The following is a 19775-nucleotide window of genomic DNA, read 5'->3' on the forward strand; positions in this document are numbered from 1 at the left end:
GCCTCGTGAAATTCCATTCAGGCAAAGGTAGTGAGCAGAATATTGTCATTTGTTTGCTTAAAACCTTGAGATGAAAAGCGAAGTGAGTAAAAGACTAGATGGCCAGGCACGCTGGTTCACTCCTGTAATCCCTGCACTTTGGGAGACCAAGGCGGGTGGATCACCTGAGGTCAGGAGTTCGAGACCAGCCTGGCCAACGTGGTGAAATCCTGTCTTTACTAAAAAATAAGCCGAGGCTGGGCATTGTGGCTCACGCCTGTATTCCCAGCACTTTGGGAGGCCGGGGCAGGTGGATCACGAGGTCAGGAGATAGAGACCATCCTGGCTAACACGGTGAAACCCCGTTTGTACTAAAACTACAAAAAAATTAGCCAGGCGTGGTGGCGGGAGCCTGTAGTCCCAGCTACTTGGGAGGCTGAGGCAAGAGAATGCTGTGAACCCAGGAGGCGGAGCTTGCAGTGAGCCGAAATCGCACCACTGCACTCCAGCCTGGGTGACAGAACGAGACTCAGTCTCAAAAAAAAAAAATCAGCTGATCAGCTGGGCGTGGTGGCACACGCCTGTAATCCCAGCTACTCTAGAGGCTGAAGCAGGAGAATCGCTTGAACCTGGAAGGCAGAAGTTGCAATGAGCCGGGATCAGGCCATTGCACTCCAGCCTGGCCGACGAGAGCAAAACTCTGTCTAAAAAATAAGAAACAAAAATAAAATTCCTAGGAATTTTCCTTCTTGTACACCTTCATGAAAATAAGTCTTTCTATTGTGCAAGTTTAGAAACTGCAATTACAGACTTCTTGGCACTATGGAGCCTAAAGCAACCCTGCAATGGAGAGAGAGTATAAAAATTATCTGGACAATGCAACACTTTATCACTTGTTCAGAAATTTGAGAGGATGAGAATAATTAAGATTTCTGATAATGTGTTATGATCATGTATTTATTGCTACAGTTAGTTATATATTTTTTGGCACAATGTTTACTGCTAATCTTAATAGAGTTAAGATAAAATTCAATTGCAGGCATTTTTCCCTTCTATTGGGTTAATTAGTCCAAGCGAACTGAGCAAAGTTTGCACGGAGCCCCAGCGGGGCTGAGGAAGACCTGGTGAGGCATCCACTGGCTGCTGGGAGGAGAGCATTAGAGGTACCTTCTAAACAGCACTGTCCGATAGAAATATAATGCAAGCCACATATATAATTTTAAATTTTCTAGTATTTATGCTTAAAAAGCAAGAAGAAATAAGATGACTTTCACCCAACACTGCTTCCAAATAAGCAGTACTCTGGAGAACACGAGAAATCCTCAGAAAAATAAGCTTCAGCTCTGAGGTGCTGATTATGGTAGGGCAATCAATACAGATCAAAACATGGCACAGGGAGCTTAAGTTCCTAGGGAGAGTAGAAAATTCATAGAGCCAAGAAATAGCTCCCCTTTGACTTATTTTTAACCTGAGTAGCTATCATGCCAAGAGCTGTGCAGTTTTCATTTACCCCATGCCAAGAACGTAAGGAGGCTCTACTGACCAGGAAGTTAAGTAATATGCCCGAGGTACGTTTTCAATGGAAGAGGCTGACCGAGGGTCACCCAACTTATATCTCGAAATTTCACAATTTTTACAAGTTCTGTCCTGGGAGGCAAGAGTAGGTGAAATGAGCACACTCTACGCCTGGCAAACAAACCTCAACGCTTAGCCGCCCGGCACCTCCTAAGGCCGGAAGCCTCTCATCCCGAAGCCGCTCCTGGCTGCAACCTCCGTCCCGCAGTCCAATTAGCAGCCGCGACCCGGCGCCCGCCCACGCCGCGTCACGAGTCAGCCAAAGATGGCTGCGCCCAGGCAATTTGAGCAAAGGCCGCAGTGACCCCCGGTGTGGCTGAGGAAGACCTGAGGAGGCACCCACAGGCTGCTGGGAGGAGAGTATAAGGTACTGGTATTCCGGGGGAGGGGGTGAAGTAAATGTCCCGGTGTAAGGAGAAGCGCGGCGCGGTGATACGCTAGCTACCAGCAGCGCTGCGCGTAAATGAGAGCAAGTAGAAGTGTAGTTGGCTCTTGGTGCTGCCTCTCTTCACTTTGCACTCTAGAAGGAAACACCTTATATTTAAATTAACCCAGTAGAAGGGAAAAATGCCTGAGATTGAATTTAATCCCAGGTTTACTGTCAATTTACAAGGTGACCACGGCCAAATTTGATTTTCAGAGACCCCACTTTACCTGTGTCTCAGATAGGCCCCAAACTGCCTATCTCGCAGAGCTCTTCCAAGAATGACATGAGATAGGTAACACAAAAATCTTTCGAAATATTTGTAGTTTTTACAGACGGCGTTGTCTTTGATAGGTATTTGTTATTAATATCGGAGACAAAATGCCCACAGGGGCTGCCCAGTCAGGACTTATACTGAATTGAGTGACTTAATTGCCCTCAGTACAATATATACATACTGAATTTGATTATATATTTCACCACCCCATACACAAAATCATTCAGAGCTCCTGTACAGCAGGGATTGTGTCTTATCGTAGCCAAGGCCCTCAAAAATTTGACTACCAGAAACCTAGATGTAAATTTCTAAGGCTGCATTGTACTTATTAGGTTAACTTTAAGTCTAGAGATACGGAATGTCAATGTACTCAACATTTCCAAATGACCTCTTACCGATATAAAACAGGTAGCAATAAATAATTAAACGAGTGCCCTGAACTTTTTTTTTTTTTTTTAGACGGAGTCTCGCTCTCACCCAGGCTGGAGTGCAGTGGTGAGATCTCGGCACACTGCAACCTCCGCCTCCCAGGTTCAAGCGATTCTCCTGCCTCAGCCTCCCGAGTAGCTGGGATTACAGGCAGCTGCTGCCGTGCCTGGCTAATTTTTGCATTTTTAAAAGGCAGGGAGTTTCCCCGTGCTGGCCAGGCTGGTCTCGAACTGCTGACCTCAGGTGATCCGTCTGCCTTGGCCTCCCAAGGTGTTGGGATTACAGGCGTGAGCCACTGCACCCAGCCTTTATTTTTCTTAACTGTTACCCTGAAACCTGAGCCAAATCTTCATCATTCACCATTCCCTTAACATTTTCATCCTAACTAGTGCAGATATCAACAAACTACTGGCATGTAGGCCATATTGCAGCCTATCGCTTGCCTTGGTACAGCCACCCAGCTAAGAATGATTTTTATGTTTTTATAGCTTTTTAAAAAAAAAAATATTCAACAAAGGCTGTATGTTACATGCAAAGCCTACTATATTTACATCTGGCCCTTTAAAGTTTGCTGAGCTCTGATCTCAGGTATACCTAGAAATGAAATTGCTAGGTATGTGTGTCTTCTATCTGCTAAATAATACCAAATTCTTTCCCAAAGTGACTGTACAGTTTGGGTAAAGCTACCCCACATTCTGTACACAGAATGTAGTTTTAGCTACCCCACATTCTTGCCAATAATTGGAATTGTCAGATTTTAATTTTAGCTAACCTATGGGTACCTATTGGTATCTCACTGTAGGTTGCTCCCCCAGTTATAATGAAGGTGAGCATATTTTCATGTTTATTGGCCGTTTAACTTTCCTTTTTGTGAAGTGCCTGTTCAAATATTTTGTCAGTTTTTCTGTAGGGCTGCTTACCTTTTTCGTGTTGATATGTAGTTCCATGTATGTTCTGGGTACTAACTACTCTGTCAGTTCTGTTGCGTTTTCTCCCACACTAGCTTAGCTTTATGGTATATGTTGATAACCATAGGTTCTTAACTTCAATACTGCTAGTTTTATAAGTCTTTTATGTTTAGTGCTATTTGTGAATTGTTTAGGAAATACTTTGAAGGATTATGAAGATATTCTCTATTTCCTAAAAGCTTTATGTGTTGCTTTTCATGTTCTGGTTTCTGTTTCACTTAGATTTTTTTTTTAATAATATATATGCAATGATTTTTTCCAGATGAGCTCTACAGTATTATTTTTAGTCTTCAGAAGGTTTTTAAAATTCTTTGTATAAATTCTTGAGAAATGATATCTTCATGTTTTTTAAGGCTCAAAATGGAAAATCATAAATCCAATAATGCCAAGGAAAACATAACAATTGTTGATATATCCAGAAAAATTAACCAGCTTCCAGAGGCAGAAAGGTAAGATCCCTTCTTAATTTAAAAATACCTTTTATCAGGTGGATTTTCACCATTGATTCATTATCTCAAATTTATCTGGTTTGAGTATAAACAACATGGAATGTGAGGAGGAAATTGCCCTTTTCTTGCCTGGATGAGAGCGTTTAACCATTTTGCTCAACATCACATAGCTAATTGTGGAAGGTGAGGCTGGAACTCATGTCTTTGGACATATCTAATTGTATAATGTTTTGAGTTTTTCCATTAGGCTTGGAGTATAGTAAAATGTAAACATTTACAGACCATTTAAATAACAAAACTTTAAAATAACTTTTAAAATGTCTTTTTTTTTCCAGTTCATTCTGTCAGTATGCTTACCAGTCTAAGAGTACCGTAGAACACACATAGCAAGATAGAGAATGTCAGAGAAATAGGATCATGGCTAAACATCTGTAAGATATTATTAAAGAGGGCCAGGCATGGTGGCTCACGCCTGTAATCCCAGCACTTTGGGAGGCCAAGGCGGGGCAGATCACCTGAGATCAGGAGTTCAGACCAGCCTGGCCAACATGGTGAAACCTCGTCTCTACTAAAAGTACAAAAATTAGCTGGGCATGGTGGCAGGTGCCTGTAATCCCAGCTACTTGGGAGGCTGAGGCAGGAGAATCGCTTAAACCTGGGAGGCGGAGGTTGCTGTGAGCCGAGATCACACCACTACACTCCAGCCTGGGCGACAAAAGCGAGACTCCGTCTCAAACAGAAAAAAAAAAAAATATTAAAGAGAAAAACCAGTATAGGGAACATACTGATCTTTGCCAGGCAGCTAATGTGTACTTCCACAAAATGTCTTACATTTTGTTGACAGTCAAGAAGGTCTGACTATAAAAGGATGAAAAGCAGCTGCCTGGGAAGGAGAGAGGGACAGTGTCTTAAGTAGAGGTAATGGCATATGCCTAGCCACAAGATAGCCAAGGCTTGTGGTACTTGAGTAACCATTGTTACTGAAGTACTAAGGAAGTGGGCATAAGGACCAGGAATAGTTTTGAGCAGGGGGATGATGTTAGCATTTCTAAAGAACATTCCAGCTGCTTTTTGGAAAGCAGATTTGAAGTAGGAAAGAAAGGAAACACAAAGACCAGTAGAAAAAACGGCATAGTAATCCTGGTGAGCGGAGATGGTAGGGGTGGTGACACCTGAGATGAAAAGAGGATGGATTTAAAATACATTCTGGAAGCATAATCTTGCTATCTTCAGGAATGAAAACTGAACAAATCCCCATCTTGCTGCCACTTACCGTCTTAATCAGGGAGAACCTATAAATCAAGACCAGTAGTGTTCACAACAAGGATCTCCGAGGGGAAGAAAAAAAAGGCCAGTAGTAAAAACTTGGTGAGATCTTAAAAGCTCTTTTACCCCCCTCCCCCACACTCCAGCTCCACTCCCTTCTAGTTGTTTTCCTGAGGTAACAGAAAACATTTTAAAGCAAAAAAGGAACTATGTCCATGTTTCCAGGCCAGCAACATAGGGAAAGTGAGAAAGACTAACAAAAGAAGCGTAGGCTGGGCATGGTGGCTCACACCTGTAATCCCAGCACTTTGGGAGGCGGAGGCGGGCTGGTCACCTGAGGTCAGGAGTTTAAGACTAGCCTGGCCAACATGGTGAAACCCTATCTCTACTAAAAATACAAAAATTAGCCAGATATGGGGGCACGTGCCTGTAGTCCTAGCCACTGGAGAAACTGAGGCACGAGAATCATTTGAACCTGGGAGGCGGATGTTGCAGTGAGCCGAGATCATGCCACTGCACTCCAGCCTGGGTGACACAGCAAGACTGTCTCAAAAAAGAGTAGATGGTGGCAGCTTTGAAGAGAAGAAAACAGGCTGTCACTGGGTTCTTTACCAAATTAGAAAGAATACCTGGAACTGTAAAGCAAAATTTAGTTTAGAGGCAATAAATCTTTCAATCATTGGCATCTAAACTAGGCAGATTACAGTGTCCTGTTATCTTTGCCTTGTTCCTATTTTTTCTCTTCATTCTCATTTTATCTTCTAAGTTTGAATCTTCATTTCCTCTTGGATTATTAATCAGGTATTTAACAGTTACTTGGCATGTCCTTCGGTGTATGGAGCTTTCTTAATATCAGAAACTTCATTTTCTGATCTACAGCAATACTTTCACATACATGTTTGTCATCTGTTAAATTTGGGCTATTTCATATCTATTTCTTGTGTATGCCTTATCAAAAAGTCATGAGTTTTTAGTTGGTATAGGTACTTTTTTGGAAACTGGCAAGGGGCTGCTAGGCAACAATTTTGTGCTTTTAATTAACTAAACATTTTTGACTTTAGCTATGGGAAAAATCTGGTTGGGAGAGAACAAAGTTTGCTATGCAGATTTCACTTGTACTACTTTTTATTTATTTGTATATGTAACATACTTGTAAACAAATGGACATATATAACATGTATATATGTATTTTATATATATTATATATACATACAGGCAAATTATTTACCTGAGCATTGGGATTTAAAATGGGCATAATATATATTTCACATGATTTTTATGATGAAATATTTTAGAGGAAGTGTTCAAGTTTTTTATTCCCCCAACCCCCACAAAAAAAAAAAAATAGGCTTTTCACATTTACATGGTTTTTGTGGTTGGTAGGTTCTCCAGGCTGTCATCACTAATTATAATCTATGTACTCCAAGTTCCTGAACTGCCACTGTCTGGTACAACCATTACCATTTTCATAGACTTCTGTTATATCTCGTTTACATCTCTTTCTTCTCCAGTAATATTTAACTATGTTAACCTTGAAGATAGAAGGTAATTTTTTGTGCCTTTAGCAGTAAGTCTGCTGCACACAGTGGAGCTCTCAGTGAGTGATAGGCATCATGATTGCAAAGTGTCAGATAAGAAAAGCAATACCTTATACAAGGTAGGAAGCTGAGTTCCTAGAAAAGCTATTTTAAGATGAGTGTAAGCCATAGAAGTTAGAGGAGGTAGTGTGTGGCTACTTTGGCTAGTTAAGAGTAATGAAAATTTTAAGACTGTATTGTAGATGGCAATGCAAGTGGTAAAAAAGCTAAGTAGTAGCCTGAAAAGTTTGGAGTCAGTATTTTCAATATTCAGCAATCATGTAAGGTATTACTTTTTCCCAAAACTAAAGAATGCATAGGACATAGGTTAAAAGTTCATACATAACCTTGGCTTCAAATCCAGTTCTACCACTACCTCAAAACATCAGTTTATTTCTCATCAATGGATTGTTATAAAGTACCTAGCATAGCGTATTGCTTAAATGTTAATACTCCCAATCCTGACACTAATGTTTCAGGGAAGAGTGAAAGAAATCACATTAACTCCACATTATTGAACATCTCCTGTGTCAGGCTGAATACATCTTTGTATCCATTGTCTTCTGGTTGTTTAAAGACTAGTGTAGAAGCCTGACATGTACATCAGTGATTATATAAGATAGTACTGTCTTGTAATGTGTTGTGCTAGAGAGGTAAGAATTATTATGGGAGCTCAGGAGAGGCACCCACTGGCTGCTAGAAGAGCAAAAACCTATATATAAAGCAATTTTTAAGATTTTGGTTCTATAAGGGATAGATGTTGTATCCAGTTAGTGTATTCCCAAAGTCCTATAACACATGTCAAAATCGGGACAGCTCACACACACAATAATGCCAAAGAAAAAGTTCTTTCTTCTCATCCTTTCAGGAGTCTACTTGAAAATGGATCAGTTTATGTTGGATTAAATGCTGCTCTTTGTGGCCTCATAGCAAACAGTCTTTTTCGACGCATCTTGAATGTGACAAAGGCTCGTATAGCTGCTGGCTTACCAATGGCAGGGATACCTTTTCTTACAACAGACTTAACTTACAGATGTTTTGTAAGTTTTCCTTTAAATACAGGTAAATTCTACTTCACTATCACCAAAGACTTTGCCTTAGTATATGTTATTTGCAGCTTTAGTCCATACTTATTAATATCAAGTAGCTGTATGCTGTAATGCAGTGTTAAGATTAAATCTTGCTAGCCTATATAATGTGGCAAATAATTCATATTAGCATGGTCTACCAACCAAGATGCACATACACAGCAGTTCTAAATACTTCTTTAATTGAGTTGGCGTTTTGCTCTTGTTGCCCAGGTTGGAGTGCCCTGGCATGATCTTGGCTCACTGCAACCTCCACCTCCTGGGTTCAAGCAATTCTCCTGCCTCAGCCTCCTGAGTAGCTGGGATTACAGGTGCCCACCACCACGCCCAGCTAATTTTTTGTATTTTTAGTAGAGACAGGGTTTCACCATGTTGGCCAGGCTGGTCTCAAACTCCTGACCTCAGGTGATCCACCCGCCTTGGCTTCTCAAAGTGCTGGGATTACAGGCGTGAGCCACTGCACCTGGCAATACTTTCCTTTTTCTAACATATCTTTCTCACAGTGCTCATTTAGAGTAAGAAATATTTGGAAATCCATATATATATATATATATCTGAAAATTATATATATGGAAATATTATATATATACAAATGTATATAAATACGTTGGCTACCTTAGATTTTTTAATTTATATTTTATAGAGAAGTTCCTTAAAGGGGGAAAATATTTTTATGGTGGTAAGACTCTATATAGTAAATCTCTTAAAGCACTAAATGCATATACGTTTATCAAATACATGGAGATTTGATTTCCTTTTGAAAATTTACCATGTGTGCTGAATCTTTTGATTATTTCAAATAAAAATATTACCATAGGTGCTAGGGAAGGCAGTCCATCTAAATTTTATTTTCTGTTAAGTGCTGCTCCAAATTTGTTTAAATTTGACGAGTATTTTGTTTTAATTCCCATGACCAGTGGAAACAATTTCTATGATCAAGGAAGAGCTATCGCCCATTTAATTGAACAGACTGAGTGAAAATATTAGCCCAGGTCTGCTGATAAAAAACAAGTGCAGAAAGCTAGCAGCAGCCCAAACCATGAGATTATTATCTCTAAGTTGAGAACAAATTAGAGAATTTTTTTTCCTAAAATAGTTTTACCAATTATTCCTAGCTATTTTAAGTTACTCATAGATGTAATTATACCTTTTAACATGCTTTGTAGAATTACATTTGATATATTGCCTGAAAAATACCTGATACACAAAAGAGGATCTTACAGTCTTTAAATCATGTTTGCTTGACTATCATGACCTTCAATTTATTTCCTAGGTGATTTGGATTGTGAAACCTGTACCATAACACGGAGTGGACTGATTGGTCTTGTTATTGGTGGTCTATACCCTGTTTTCTTGGCTATACCTGTAAATGGTGGCCTAGCAGCCAGGTAGGAAATGAAAAACTTTTTATAATATGTGATTACCTATAAAACTCACAACTTAAAGCAGCAAATATATTTTGTTTTTAAGGCATTTAGACCAAAGGCAATGTTACCCTCTTGATTAGAAGTTAGCAAGACCTGTTTTTTCTTATAATGAAATTCTACTGATCAAGAATTTCAAACAGTTACACTTGGTGTGTAGTTCAGGGTATTAACTTTAATTTGTGTACTAAATACTAAACTAACTACAAAGCTGCAAACAGTATTATGCATAAAACTTCTATCATATAAACAATTATCTTGGATGAGTTTGAACATTTGCACTAAAGGAAAATTCCATCAGAAAATGTCTACCTGTTATATTAGCCTTCTATTCTAAAATAATTCTGGCTATTCTCTGTTGGACTCTTGCATCAGCAATCTGTGCTATAGCCTTGAAGCAAACTGGATAAAGAAACAAAAGTTTTTGGGATTAATAGACACTGAAGACCTTTACTTTAATCTTTAGTTTTAACTTAAGACTTCTAGGACTAATATGTATCATAGATAGGTTTGCCACTTGATACAACAATCTTTTCTATTGAACTATCTCAATGTTTTCTTACAGGTATCAGTCAGCTCTGTTACCACACAAAGGGAACATCTTAAGTTACTGGATTAGAACTTCTAAGCCTGTCTTTAGAAAGATGTTATTTCCTATTGTGCTCCAGACTACGTTTTCAGCATACCTTGGGTCTGAACAATATAAACTACTTATAAAGGCCCTTCAGTTATCTGAACCTGGCCAAGAAATCTACTGATTTTAAACAAATATGTAAACAAAAATAAAATGGTAAAAACAGTTTATGTCTAATGTTATGCATAAACATAGACTTGTAATTTATCACGAGGTATAATTCTGGGACCTACAACAAAAGGCTACACAGGGCAACAAAAGGCTGAATCTAAGTAAAAGCTACCCACTTAAACAAGTTTAACTTCACTAGTTTGCCCAGTATTGTCTCTTCTACCTTGCTTGCTCTTTTTTACCTTAGGTGTTGAGTTTGGTCTGTAACACAAGAGGAAAAAGTAACTATATAGTATTTTACACTGAAGACTTCATAATGCCAAACAGGAATAAAAAGTGAAAAAATACGTATCAATATACTATACCAAATGTTACTTATAATTCACTTTCTCAATTCAAATTATTAATCCATAGATTTTTTTTTTTTTTTTTTTTTTTTTTTTTTTTTTTTTTTGAGACAGAGTCTCGCTCTGTCGCCCAGGCTGGAGTGCAGTGGCGCAATCGCGGCTCACTGCAAGCACCGCCTCCCGGTTTCACGCCATTCTCCTGCCTCAGCCTCTCCGAGTAGCTGGGACTACAGGCGCCCGCCACCACGCCCGGCTAATTTTTTTGTATTTTTAGTAGAGACGGGGTTTCACCGTGGTCTCGATCTCCTGACCTCGTGATCCGCCCACCTCGGCCTCCCAAAGTGCTGGGATTACAAGCGTGAGCCACCGTGCCCGGCCAATCCATAGATTCTTAGAACTGATTTAACAACCTTCCTCAAATCAATCAATCATCTTCTTGAGTCATTCAGGCTCAGCTTCAGCTATTATGATATAGACCTACCTACTTTGAGTCACCTTATTTGGAAAGCTGTATTTTTAGTTCAGGTAGTCTTTCAAGCTTCCATTTATTGTGGGATATTTAGAATCACAAAATTAACTAATATCTCTGACCCTCAGTGAAATATCCTAGTTGGTTCATTTCCTAAGATCATTTAAATTTTTGATGTGCTTTCTTCTGTTCTCCTAACATTTCTCATCCTAGTTCTCTAAACCATTTTCTTTTGTGACAGCAACTGAATCAGCATTGTCCAACAGAGCTTTCTGTGATGATGGAAATATTTTCTATCTGCACTGTCAATATATTAGCCACTAGCCTATGTAGCTGCTGGGCACCTGAAATGTGGCAAGTGCAATTGAGTAACTGAATTTTTAATTTTAATCCATTTAAAATGTTTAGCCACGTGACTAATGGTTATAGTACTGGACAGCGTAGATCTAAACCAACACTTATGAAGCAAGCCAATCATCACAGAGAAGTACCAAACAAAATTTTAAGTGGCATCCAAGATTATTCATGAATCTCTTAACTATTACTTCCAAATAGTGACATATCTGTTAAGTAATCTTATGCTACTTAAAATTATGCATAATTTAGAAAAGGCACCTTTGTGAGTGAAACTGGCCTTTAGCTTCTGTTTAAAGAAAAATATAAAGCTGTGCTGCCAAAGATGAAAAACTCGTGAAATTAACAAAATACAATCTCAATTTTTCAGAAAGCAAAGATGATTTGTTCTTTTAACAGGCACATAAAATGTTTTATCTACCAACCTTATATAAAAAATGATCCCAGTTATGAGGCAAAAAAATCTATATGCACAAAAGACTGAAAGGAAGCATGCCAAAATGTTTACTGTGGATATTCTATGGCTTATAGAGTTATAAGGGTGATTTTTCTTTTCTTCTTGATTCCCTTCAGGATATTCCAAGTTTTCTATAAAGAATATGCTTTACTTTTACAACTCGGGAAAGAAAGACAGAAAGATATATATAACATTTAAAGGGCAAAACAATATAGCTGTTTATTTTACAGGCTAAAATATCAAGATGAAAAGCTCTGACCCCAAATCATCCATTTTACCTACATTCTGTCACTTTTACTAAAAGCAGAGTTCTACTCATCCCAGTGAAAAAACAATGAATTGAAAGTAATTTCTGGCATTAACCCAAGTACCGAGTTAGACTCCTTAAGAATATAGAATTATGTAATCAACTTAGATAATTCAAAGCCCAATGATATAACTAAGTTCTCTGACGACTGAGCACATTTAAACATTCCTAGTCCAATTACTCCCTAGCATAATACCATTGAGGATGAGTTTACAATGGTTTCTGTAACCAAAAAGTATTTCTAATATCTGTCCTCTGCCACAAATTTTTAAATTATCTTTTCCATTAGCATAAATGGGCAACATAAACAATAAATCATGTTAAGTCTGTTGCTACAAATTTACTTTGCCAAAATTTTTGTTCAGAGGGCAGATACCTGCATTATTTAAGGACACTGAGTCATTTGTAGCTAACACTTGAAGTAAACTACCCTCAATTTTTAATATTTCAGTCTAGTCACAGTAGACAAACTAAATCTTTTATAATTTCTTTTGTGTAGTTATTTGGCTTAAAAAAAAAGAGGGCTCACATTCTATTTAAATTAAGACATTAATATATTTTATAAAGCCCAAATTATAGTACACTAAGAGCTAGAGGGGTCTAGGGAATTGATCTCAGTGGGTATACAGCAAAGACAAAATTTGGAGGCAGACGCTAAAGGAAGTTAAGATAAATAAAATTCAAATCAGTATATTAGCAGAACTACACAAATGTTTACAACACAGTAACTACACTTTTCAATTAGTTCATTGTGAAAACTGAGCAAAATATTTTCAACAATTTTGGGTCAACAAAAAGTATGGAGTATTTTAAGACAATAAAGAGTGACTGGTGTTGAGAGTACTGAGGCTACACATAAAGGTACTGAAATTCAAATCTGAAAAATACTGTGCTGGCCACACATAACACTACAAATTTCTAATGGAAGAATTCCCTTTTTGATCCCCAGCTTAGGTGGTAAGTAAATAAAAAAACAGCTCAGAAAAACAGCAAAAATATTAACATTTAGGAGAGTCTCAAAACTTTGTATTGGCTGTGAGTCTGGAGGAAAAAAACATAAATGTCATAGTACCAATTAAACTTTCAAGAGTCATCAGATTATTTAGCTTTAAAATTTTACTAAATCAGAGAGACCTTAAACTACACATTCAAAATGCTGAACTAGGTAATCACATATTAAAAAGATAATGACTCTTTATCAGTGAATTACCCAGTCTGTTCTATCAAAGTAGTAGTTAAGGTCACCAAAGTAGTTAAGGCCTTTGGGTTCTGGAATTGTAACTAGCTGTACTGTAGGAGCATCAGCACTTAAGTTTTAAGCCAGTGGGAATACTCTTTGCTGCCTGGCTTCACAGGCACTGAATACATTTAAAATGGTAAGAAACTGACTGGATTTAACAAGTTTTGAATAATACAATAACCAACTGTATATTTATTATGAAGTAAGAGCCAATCTCCTACCCCAATCCCTCTTCTGTCAGCTGCACATTTCCAAATGAGTGAGATAAAATGACTCAATCTAAACCAGGTGAAGGAATGTATTAACATAATCCAACAAAAATGAAATAAAACAATCCAGAGTTCTGAGTGTTTTTTCACACTTGTAATAAACTGAAAAAATATTTCAATTAAGTAAAACAACCATATGCCACAAAAAGCCACTCCCATCATCCAGAATACTAAAGCCCTTATACAACACTAGATAAATTTTTATATAGAACAGTAGAAACTAGCATACCATTAATTAGAAACCTCAAAATATTCAAAAAACAGTATCAAGTACTCAAGAGAAAGCTCAAGAAGCCAAAACCTCAGAATCCATACATCCTGGTTGTTACCCTAAATTGTAATTAACTACCCACACATTTAATCATAATCAACTTTTTCAAAGATATACAAATCAATGCATCTATTTAAAAGGACTACTCTTTATAGTTCAGAACTTTACATTAATTTTTATATTCTACTCAGCAGGGTGTCTGTCTGTACTCCAAATTAGCTCTCATGTTCCAGGAAATAAATACAAACTCATATGCCTTGTGATCACTGATGGCCTGCTTACGTAATTCTAGTCCACTAAATGTTAATTCCATAGAATATGCTCTTGATTATGTAAAAACTCTAATTTCTTGATGAAATACTGTAATTCTCCAAAGGTTACAATTTTGTAAAGATATGCAATAACTGAGTATCACTCCCATGAAAGACAAAGTATAATTTTGTTCCAATATTAACTTAGTCTCATGTATCTCTATTAAGTCTTTCAAGGATTCCAGAGAATCTTTTCATATCTCCATTTCTGGAAAGTGAAATCAGTATAGAAGTAATTTGGGAACTTGAAAATGGCATTCATTTTTTTCAGCAGATGCCAAATTTTTGACCGACATGGCTCTCACAATTACTTTGTTACCATCAGTCCAGTCAGTTAACAGGTTGTAGGAAAAGATTCGTTTTTGCAGACACTGCTAAGCTGTTTAAAGAGAAGAGAGAGAGATTAATTTAGTGATTATAAAATGCACAAATATTTAAAATATTTTGAACACTTTTTGTTGGATTATATCAGAGGTGTGACTACATTTTAACAAAAGTGGACTTTTTAAGATAAGTCTGGTCAAAGAAGTGCAGAAACAGTAAGTCAATATGATAGAAATAGTAGGTCAAAATATGATGTGTTAGTTCAATTAATGTATGAACTCCTGCCACCATCGAAGACAAATATTAAAAAGCTACATCTTTAGTCTAGTTCTGTATTTTACCATAGAGGCACATTTAGAAGAAAAACAAAAGGGTCACCCAAATACTAAATTGTTTTCAACCATTACAGTAAATAGAGCCAAACCTAGAAATTTCAAAAACAATCCATTTTATATTCCAGAAGTCTCCTTTATCCATGTGCTAATCATCCAGAACACAATTTTCTAAAAATAGTAAGACAACAGTTTCACATTAATCATAACTTTTTTAATTAACAAGTAGTGAATCGGACACTTTAAGATATTGTTTACTACATACTGAAATAAACAGATCTGTTTAAATTCAGAAACCCAAACATTTACAGTAAAATGTGCTTACACATAAATATGACCAAATTTATTTAAAGCCCCTATTAGATAGATCCTAAATACATGCAATCACCATGTAAAAACAAGACCATGAAGTTGATGTAAAAAATGACAAAATCACTAAGTCACCAAAACTAGAAAAAAAAAAATGAAATGGAAACTGAGAAAAGACAGTTAATAAAACATAAGAAACCTAACAAAGCAGCTTTAAAAATAGGCCATACTAATCTTTCCATTTTCAAAAGTTCTTTATCAAGTAATTCCAAAAACTGCCATTTATAAAATGACATTCTAAAAATCTACACTTGGAATTTCAAAGCATCTCAATTCAGAAAGCTTTGACTACTGTTTCTCCCCAGCCCACAATTTCAAATAATGCAGGAAAAGTATTGACGTAAGGAAGAAAATACTCCAACAGAATGTTATAGTTTTTAGAAAAATGAACTTACTGCTTTCCAGAACCTTTTAAGACCCACAGTCAGCATTAACAACAATCATTTTTCCTATTTTTATCCATTATTTTCCAATGTCATGTTAGAGATGAATAAATTCTTTGAGCCCATAACTAAAAGATCAACAAACCTGGTTTTATTATGACACCATATTTTTGTCATTGGTACTGCACAAAATTATATACAAAGAAATATATACAAAATGTTCAAGTATTAGTTAAATTTCAATTCAAGGCTTCTGTTTCAAAAAGGCTACATTTAACATATTTCATAAAGATAGCACAAATTAGTCATTTCAAATAATCTTTCCAACTACTTTTGGTTTTTATATATATATATATATATATAAAATTCAGTAGGCACTAAAAACCCATGCAGCTGCATTGTGAGGGGCTTGCTCCTGCCCTTAGGTATAAGCAGGTTCATCACTCCAATTTGTGAGTTTGGCTACTACCCATTCATGCTCAAGTGCAGTAGTAGATGATTTTACAAAATATGCTGTGATGCACTGGAAACCAAAGACCAATTCAGGTCTCAAATCGTATTATCTAGCAACAAAACATTTACAGTTGTGCAAGAACAAGGATTCCATTTTCATAACCAAATAACAACAAAATAAAACATTTTATGTGTAAGATAACTTACATCTTTGGACTGCTGGAAAGTACTTTTTAATTATGAACATTTTAAAAATAAAAAACAGCAGAAGCCCTGATATTACCTCTTTTTCCTCATTTCTTATACTACCTTTTAAAATAAAGCAGGAAATGTGGCCAGCAGCTGGTCCCGTCTCTTCTGCCCCAACAGCTGTATCCACTTTAGCACAAAGAAAAACAAGGATGCTAAATACGTATATACTTTATCAAGCAGTGATGTTTCACAAAGAATTTCTTAATGCCTCTTACACTGAAGGACACCATAACTCAATTTATACAACTGGTTAATAGATTGAAGGGAAGAATAAATCCCACCTTTGGGAAAATAGTGCCAATCGTGTCATTTAAGTGGCCAGAACCACTCAATTTAAAAAGTTATTTTAAAATAGGACAAATACTTTTGAAACACAGAGAATAAGATTCTTTGTGAAGCCTCACTTTACACGTTTTCATTCACATTTCACAACCTTCAATATCTAATCATACATATATAAATTTAACCTAAAATTTTAATACAACAAAAATAAAGATGTTCAACAATTTATTTGTACTCAGTGATAGGGTAATCACTGCTGGTCCTCAAAGAAACATTAGCCATTCTTACTCTCCAATTAACTAAAACACAGGAGTCTGATATGTATGTTAATTTCCAACTTCTCTAATGGTGAGACATTAAAATCTGTTACTCCATATAGACTGTTTCTGTATCTCTTACTGAAAACTAAAAGGCATTGTTGATATTTAAGAGATACCTGTCACCTCCAGCAAAATAACTAACACATTTGTGCATGCCCCAAATACTTATTGTCAACCTCTGAAAAGTTGCCCTAAAATCGGAATTCCAATTTGCACCTTGTACAACTCGGAACTTCCATTCAACTTCACCTGTTTCACTGTCTCCAAACTGTCTCTCTATAAGCAGGTTTCAGTGTACAGTTGGAACCGATGTCATCCAAGGCCATGTCCACACTGGGGACAGAAGAGCTAGGTACACGCAAGTCTGAATAAGGTGACACATTAATAGCTATTTCAACCAGAAGAGGCATCTTAAATACATTCTTGACCAGCACAAGTCTGTTTCCAGGGTGGACAGGGCCCAAATTAGATTTCCCTCCCACCTTCCAAAACAGAAAAAAAAAAAAAAAATCACACACACACAAACTGAGATGTTGCCCATTAAAGTAGACTAAGCAGCAGAGCATGAGCGTTACGGGAAGAGATGGATCCTTACCAGGTTGTGAGGCGGGAACGACTGTTCTGTAACCCCTACAACGGAGCCTGGCAGGAAGGAAATCACCTAAAAAAGAAACTGTCAGAGAGATTTAATAGTCACATGTTATCATTAGGAGTTGGTTACTGTGTCACATTCATGCTTTTAGCTAAACACTTTAAGATTCAATATTACTTTTTTTCTCTCCTCTGAAATGTGTCCGGTGAAGATGTCCCACTAAGGTAAGTTTGACATGGTGTAAGGGAGTTGAAAGGGGTAAACGCGGATAAAGAGCAGATTACTTGACCCTACATTTTAAGAGAAGACGACGCCTTCCGGGCGCACGCCGAGCAGAACTCCACCGACACCTTATCCTTGTCCACATGGAGACAGACTCCTCCCGCCGAGTCGTCCTCTTCCAGCAGGTCCTGCTTCTGCTTTCCCACCGGCAGAGCGTAGTCGTGGTCACCGGCGGGCGAGTCTCTGAAGAGCGAGGTGGTCAGCCGCAGTCCCACGCCGCTCAGCCGGCTCAGCAAGCGAGCCAGTCCAGTCTCGTTGGCTAAGACTGCCCGTAGGTAGCGACTCTCCTCCTGCAGTGCCTGTACGCGTTTGCCCAGCTCCCGATTCTCGGCCCGCAGCTCCTGGTTCTCGGCTGCCAGACCCCGGACTCGACTCTCCAAACCCATCACGTACTCCTTCTTCTTCAGCCGATTAAGGCGGGCAGCGGCCGCCGCCGCCTTCCGGGGACTCTTTGTCGCCGCCTGGTTGTTGTCGTTACCGCTGCCGCCACCGCCGCCTCCTCCTGGGGACTTTCTCCGCCTCTTTTCGGCGCTGCCACTGTCACTGCTGCTGCTGCAGCCTCCGATACCGTTTAACAGCCTTTGCAGCAGGTCAGAGAAGCGCTGCATCTCAGCAGCCGCGGCCTCATCCTCATCGTCCCCTCTCCACAGGCCGCCGCTATCCGAGCCTCCGCCAGACGAGGAGAGAGGCCCCGGCGAGCTAAGCCCGGGGTCCAGGTGCCAGTCCGGTTGTCGGGGGTCCAGGAGATCCGCCAGTTCCAGCCCAGACAGAAAGTCCATATCCTCCGTCTCTTCCCCGGGGAGGCTGGCGATCGCCTCCTCCTCCATCTCCTCGGGCGAGGGCGCGCGCACGGCCACGCCGCCGCGGCTCCCCTTCCCGGCTTCCAACTCTCCTTCGTCGCCAAGCTGCTGCTTGCGGCCGGGAGATCCGGCCGCCGCCGTCTCCTCCTCCCCCGCTGCCGCCCGGGTCAGGTCCGAGGGCAGCGAGCAGGTTGCAGCCGGCTCCGGGCTCTCACTGCGGGTTGGGGAGTTGCTGCCCGAGGCTGCCAGCAGCTTGGTCAGGCTATGCCTCATGAGGGCCGGCGGCGGGCCGCGGTAGGCCTGGGCCGCTAAGAGTGGGCCTCACGGGCCCCAAGGATCCCAGGGCGGGTAGCCCCCGGCACTGGCCGAAACGAAATGCAGGGAAAGGTCCGAGTCGCCTCCCGCCTCACTTGGCTAGTCGACCCCCCGCGCCAAGGCGCGGGGAGGGACGGGAGAACGAAGCGGTGGGGCCCTGCGATGACTCGACCGCGCCACCCAGACAACGGCCTAGCCGGAAGTCACTGGTTTTCGCCCCAGCCCCGCCCACCGCGTTTCGCGCGCCACCAGGCCGTAGTGTCGCGAGATTTCAGGGTGCTTTAGAGTGGGAATAATTCCAGCTTTCTAGTGATGTCATAATAACAGCGGCAAAAATAACAACAGACTCTAGATTTATCCACCCTAATTCAATACCACCCAATACCCAGACTCAACAGTTCAGCACAACATTTTGCCATATTTGCTTTATCTTTACATAAATGCTTGTAAGTTTTTTTTTGCTGAATCATCCTAAAGTTGCAGATAAGACACCACACCCCTGCGTACTTCAGTGGGCATCTCTAAAAATATGGACTTTTTTTCATAATCATAATACTATTACCAAGTCTTCAGAAAATTAACAATCCTTTACTAATACTATTTAATACCTGGGCCATACTAGATGTCCTCAGTTGGATAATGGATATGCTAATTACCCTAACCTGATCACTACATTCCATATGTATAGAAACATCACTATGTACCCAATGAATATGACAGTTATTATTTGTAAATTAAAAAAAATCAAAACCAAAGCAAAATGAATGTAGAATAAAACATTGCTTACAAAAATTGTCTTCAGTTGTTCTTGCCATTTTTTATAAGTAGATATTTTCACTTGAGCC

At 39.1% G+C, this 19775-nt stretch overlaps 2 protein-coding genes across 18 annotated transcripts; one reads left to right on the forward strand and one right to left on the reverse strand.

The window, feature by feature from the left end:
• Positions 1-1758: 1758 nt before the first annotated feature.
• Positions 1759-10255, forward strand: TMEM126A (transmembrane protein 126A). 2 transcript variants are annotated; one of them, XM_055283103.2, is made up of 5 exons: positions 1759-1921; positions 4006-4101; positions 7813-8006; positions 9306-9420; positions 10022-10255. In XM_055283103.2, the coding sequence occupies exons 2-5, from the start codon at positions 4013-4015 to the stop codon at positions 10212-10214; spliced, it is 591 nt and encodes a 196-aa protein (XP_055139078.1). In that variant the 5' UTR covers positions 1759-1921; positions 4006-4012; the 3' UTR covers positions 10215-10255. The 2 variants fall into 2 exon arrangements, with proteins under 2 accessions (XP_055139078.1, XP_055139079.1); XM_055283104.2 differs by lacking the exon at positions 4006-4101 and having other exon boundaries at positions 1785-1921.
• CREBZF (CREB/ATF bZIP transcription factor) lies at positions 9306-19142 on the reverse strand. 16 transcript variants are annotated; one of them, XM_063641510.1, is made up of 5 exons: positions 17828-19141; positions 17537-17614; positions 17191-17305; positions 16397-16465; positions 12022-14605 (listed from the first exon to the last, which is right to left on the reverse strand). In XM_063641510.1, exons 1-2 carry the CDS (start codon positions 18886-18888, stop codon positions 17599-17601), a joined length of 1077 nt encoding a protein of 358 aa, XP_063497580.1. In that variant the 5' UTR covers positions 18889-19141; the 3' UTR covers positions 12022-14605; positions 16397-16465; positions 17191-17305; positions 17537-17598. The 16 variants fall into 16 exon arrangements, with proteins under 16 accessions (XP_063497581.1, XP_063497579.1, XP_063497580.1 ...); XM_063641511.1 differs by lacking the exons at positions 12022-14605; positions 17191-17305 and adding an exon at positions 9306-11987; XM_063641506.1 differs by lacking the exon at positions 17191-17305 and having other exon boundaries at positions 17828-19142.
• Positions 19143-19775: the final 633 nt, after the last annotated feature.

Source organism: Symphalangus syndactylus, chromosome 6 (genome assembly GCF_028878055.3).
Source record: "Symphalangus syndactylus isolate Jambi chromosome 6, NHGRI_mSymSyn1-v2.1_pri, whole genome shotgun sequence".
Taxonomy (NCBI): domain Eukaryota; kingdom Metazoa; phylum Chordata; class Mammalia; order Primates; family Hylobatidae; genus Symphalangus; species Symphalangus syndactylus.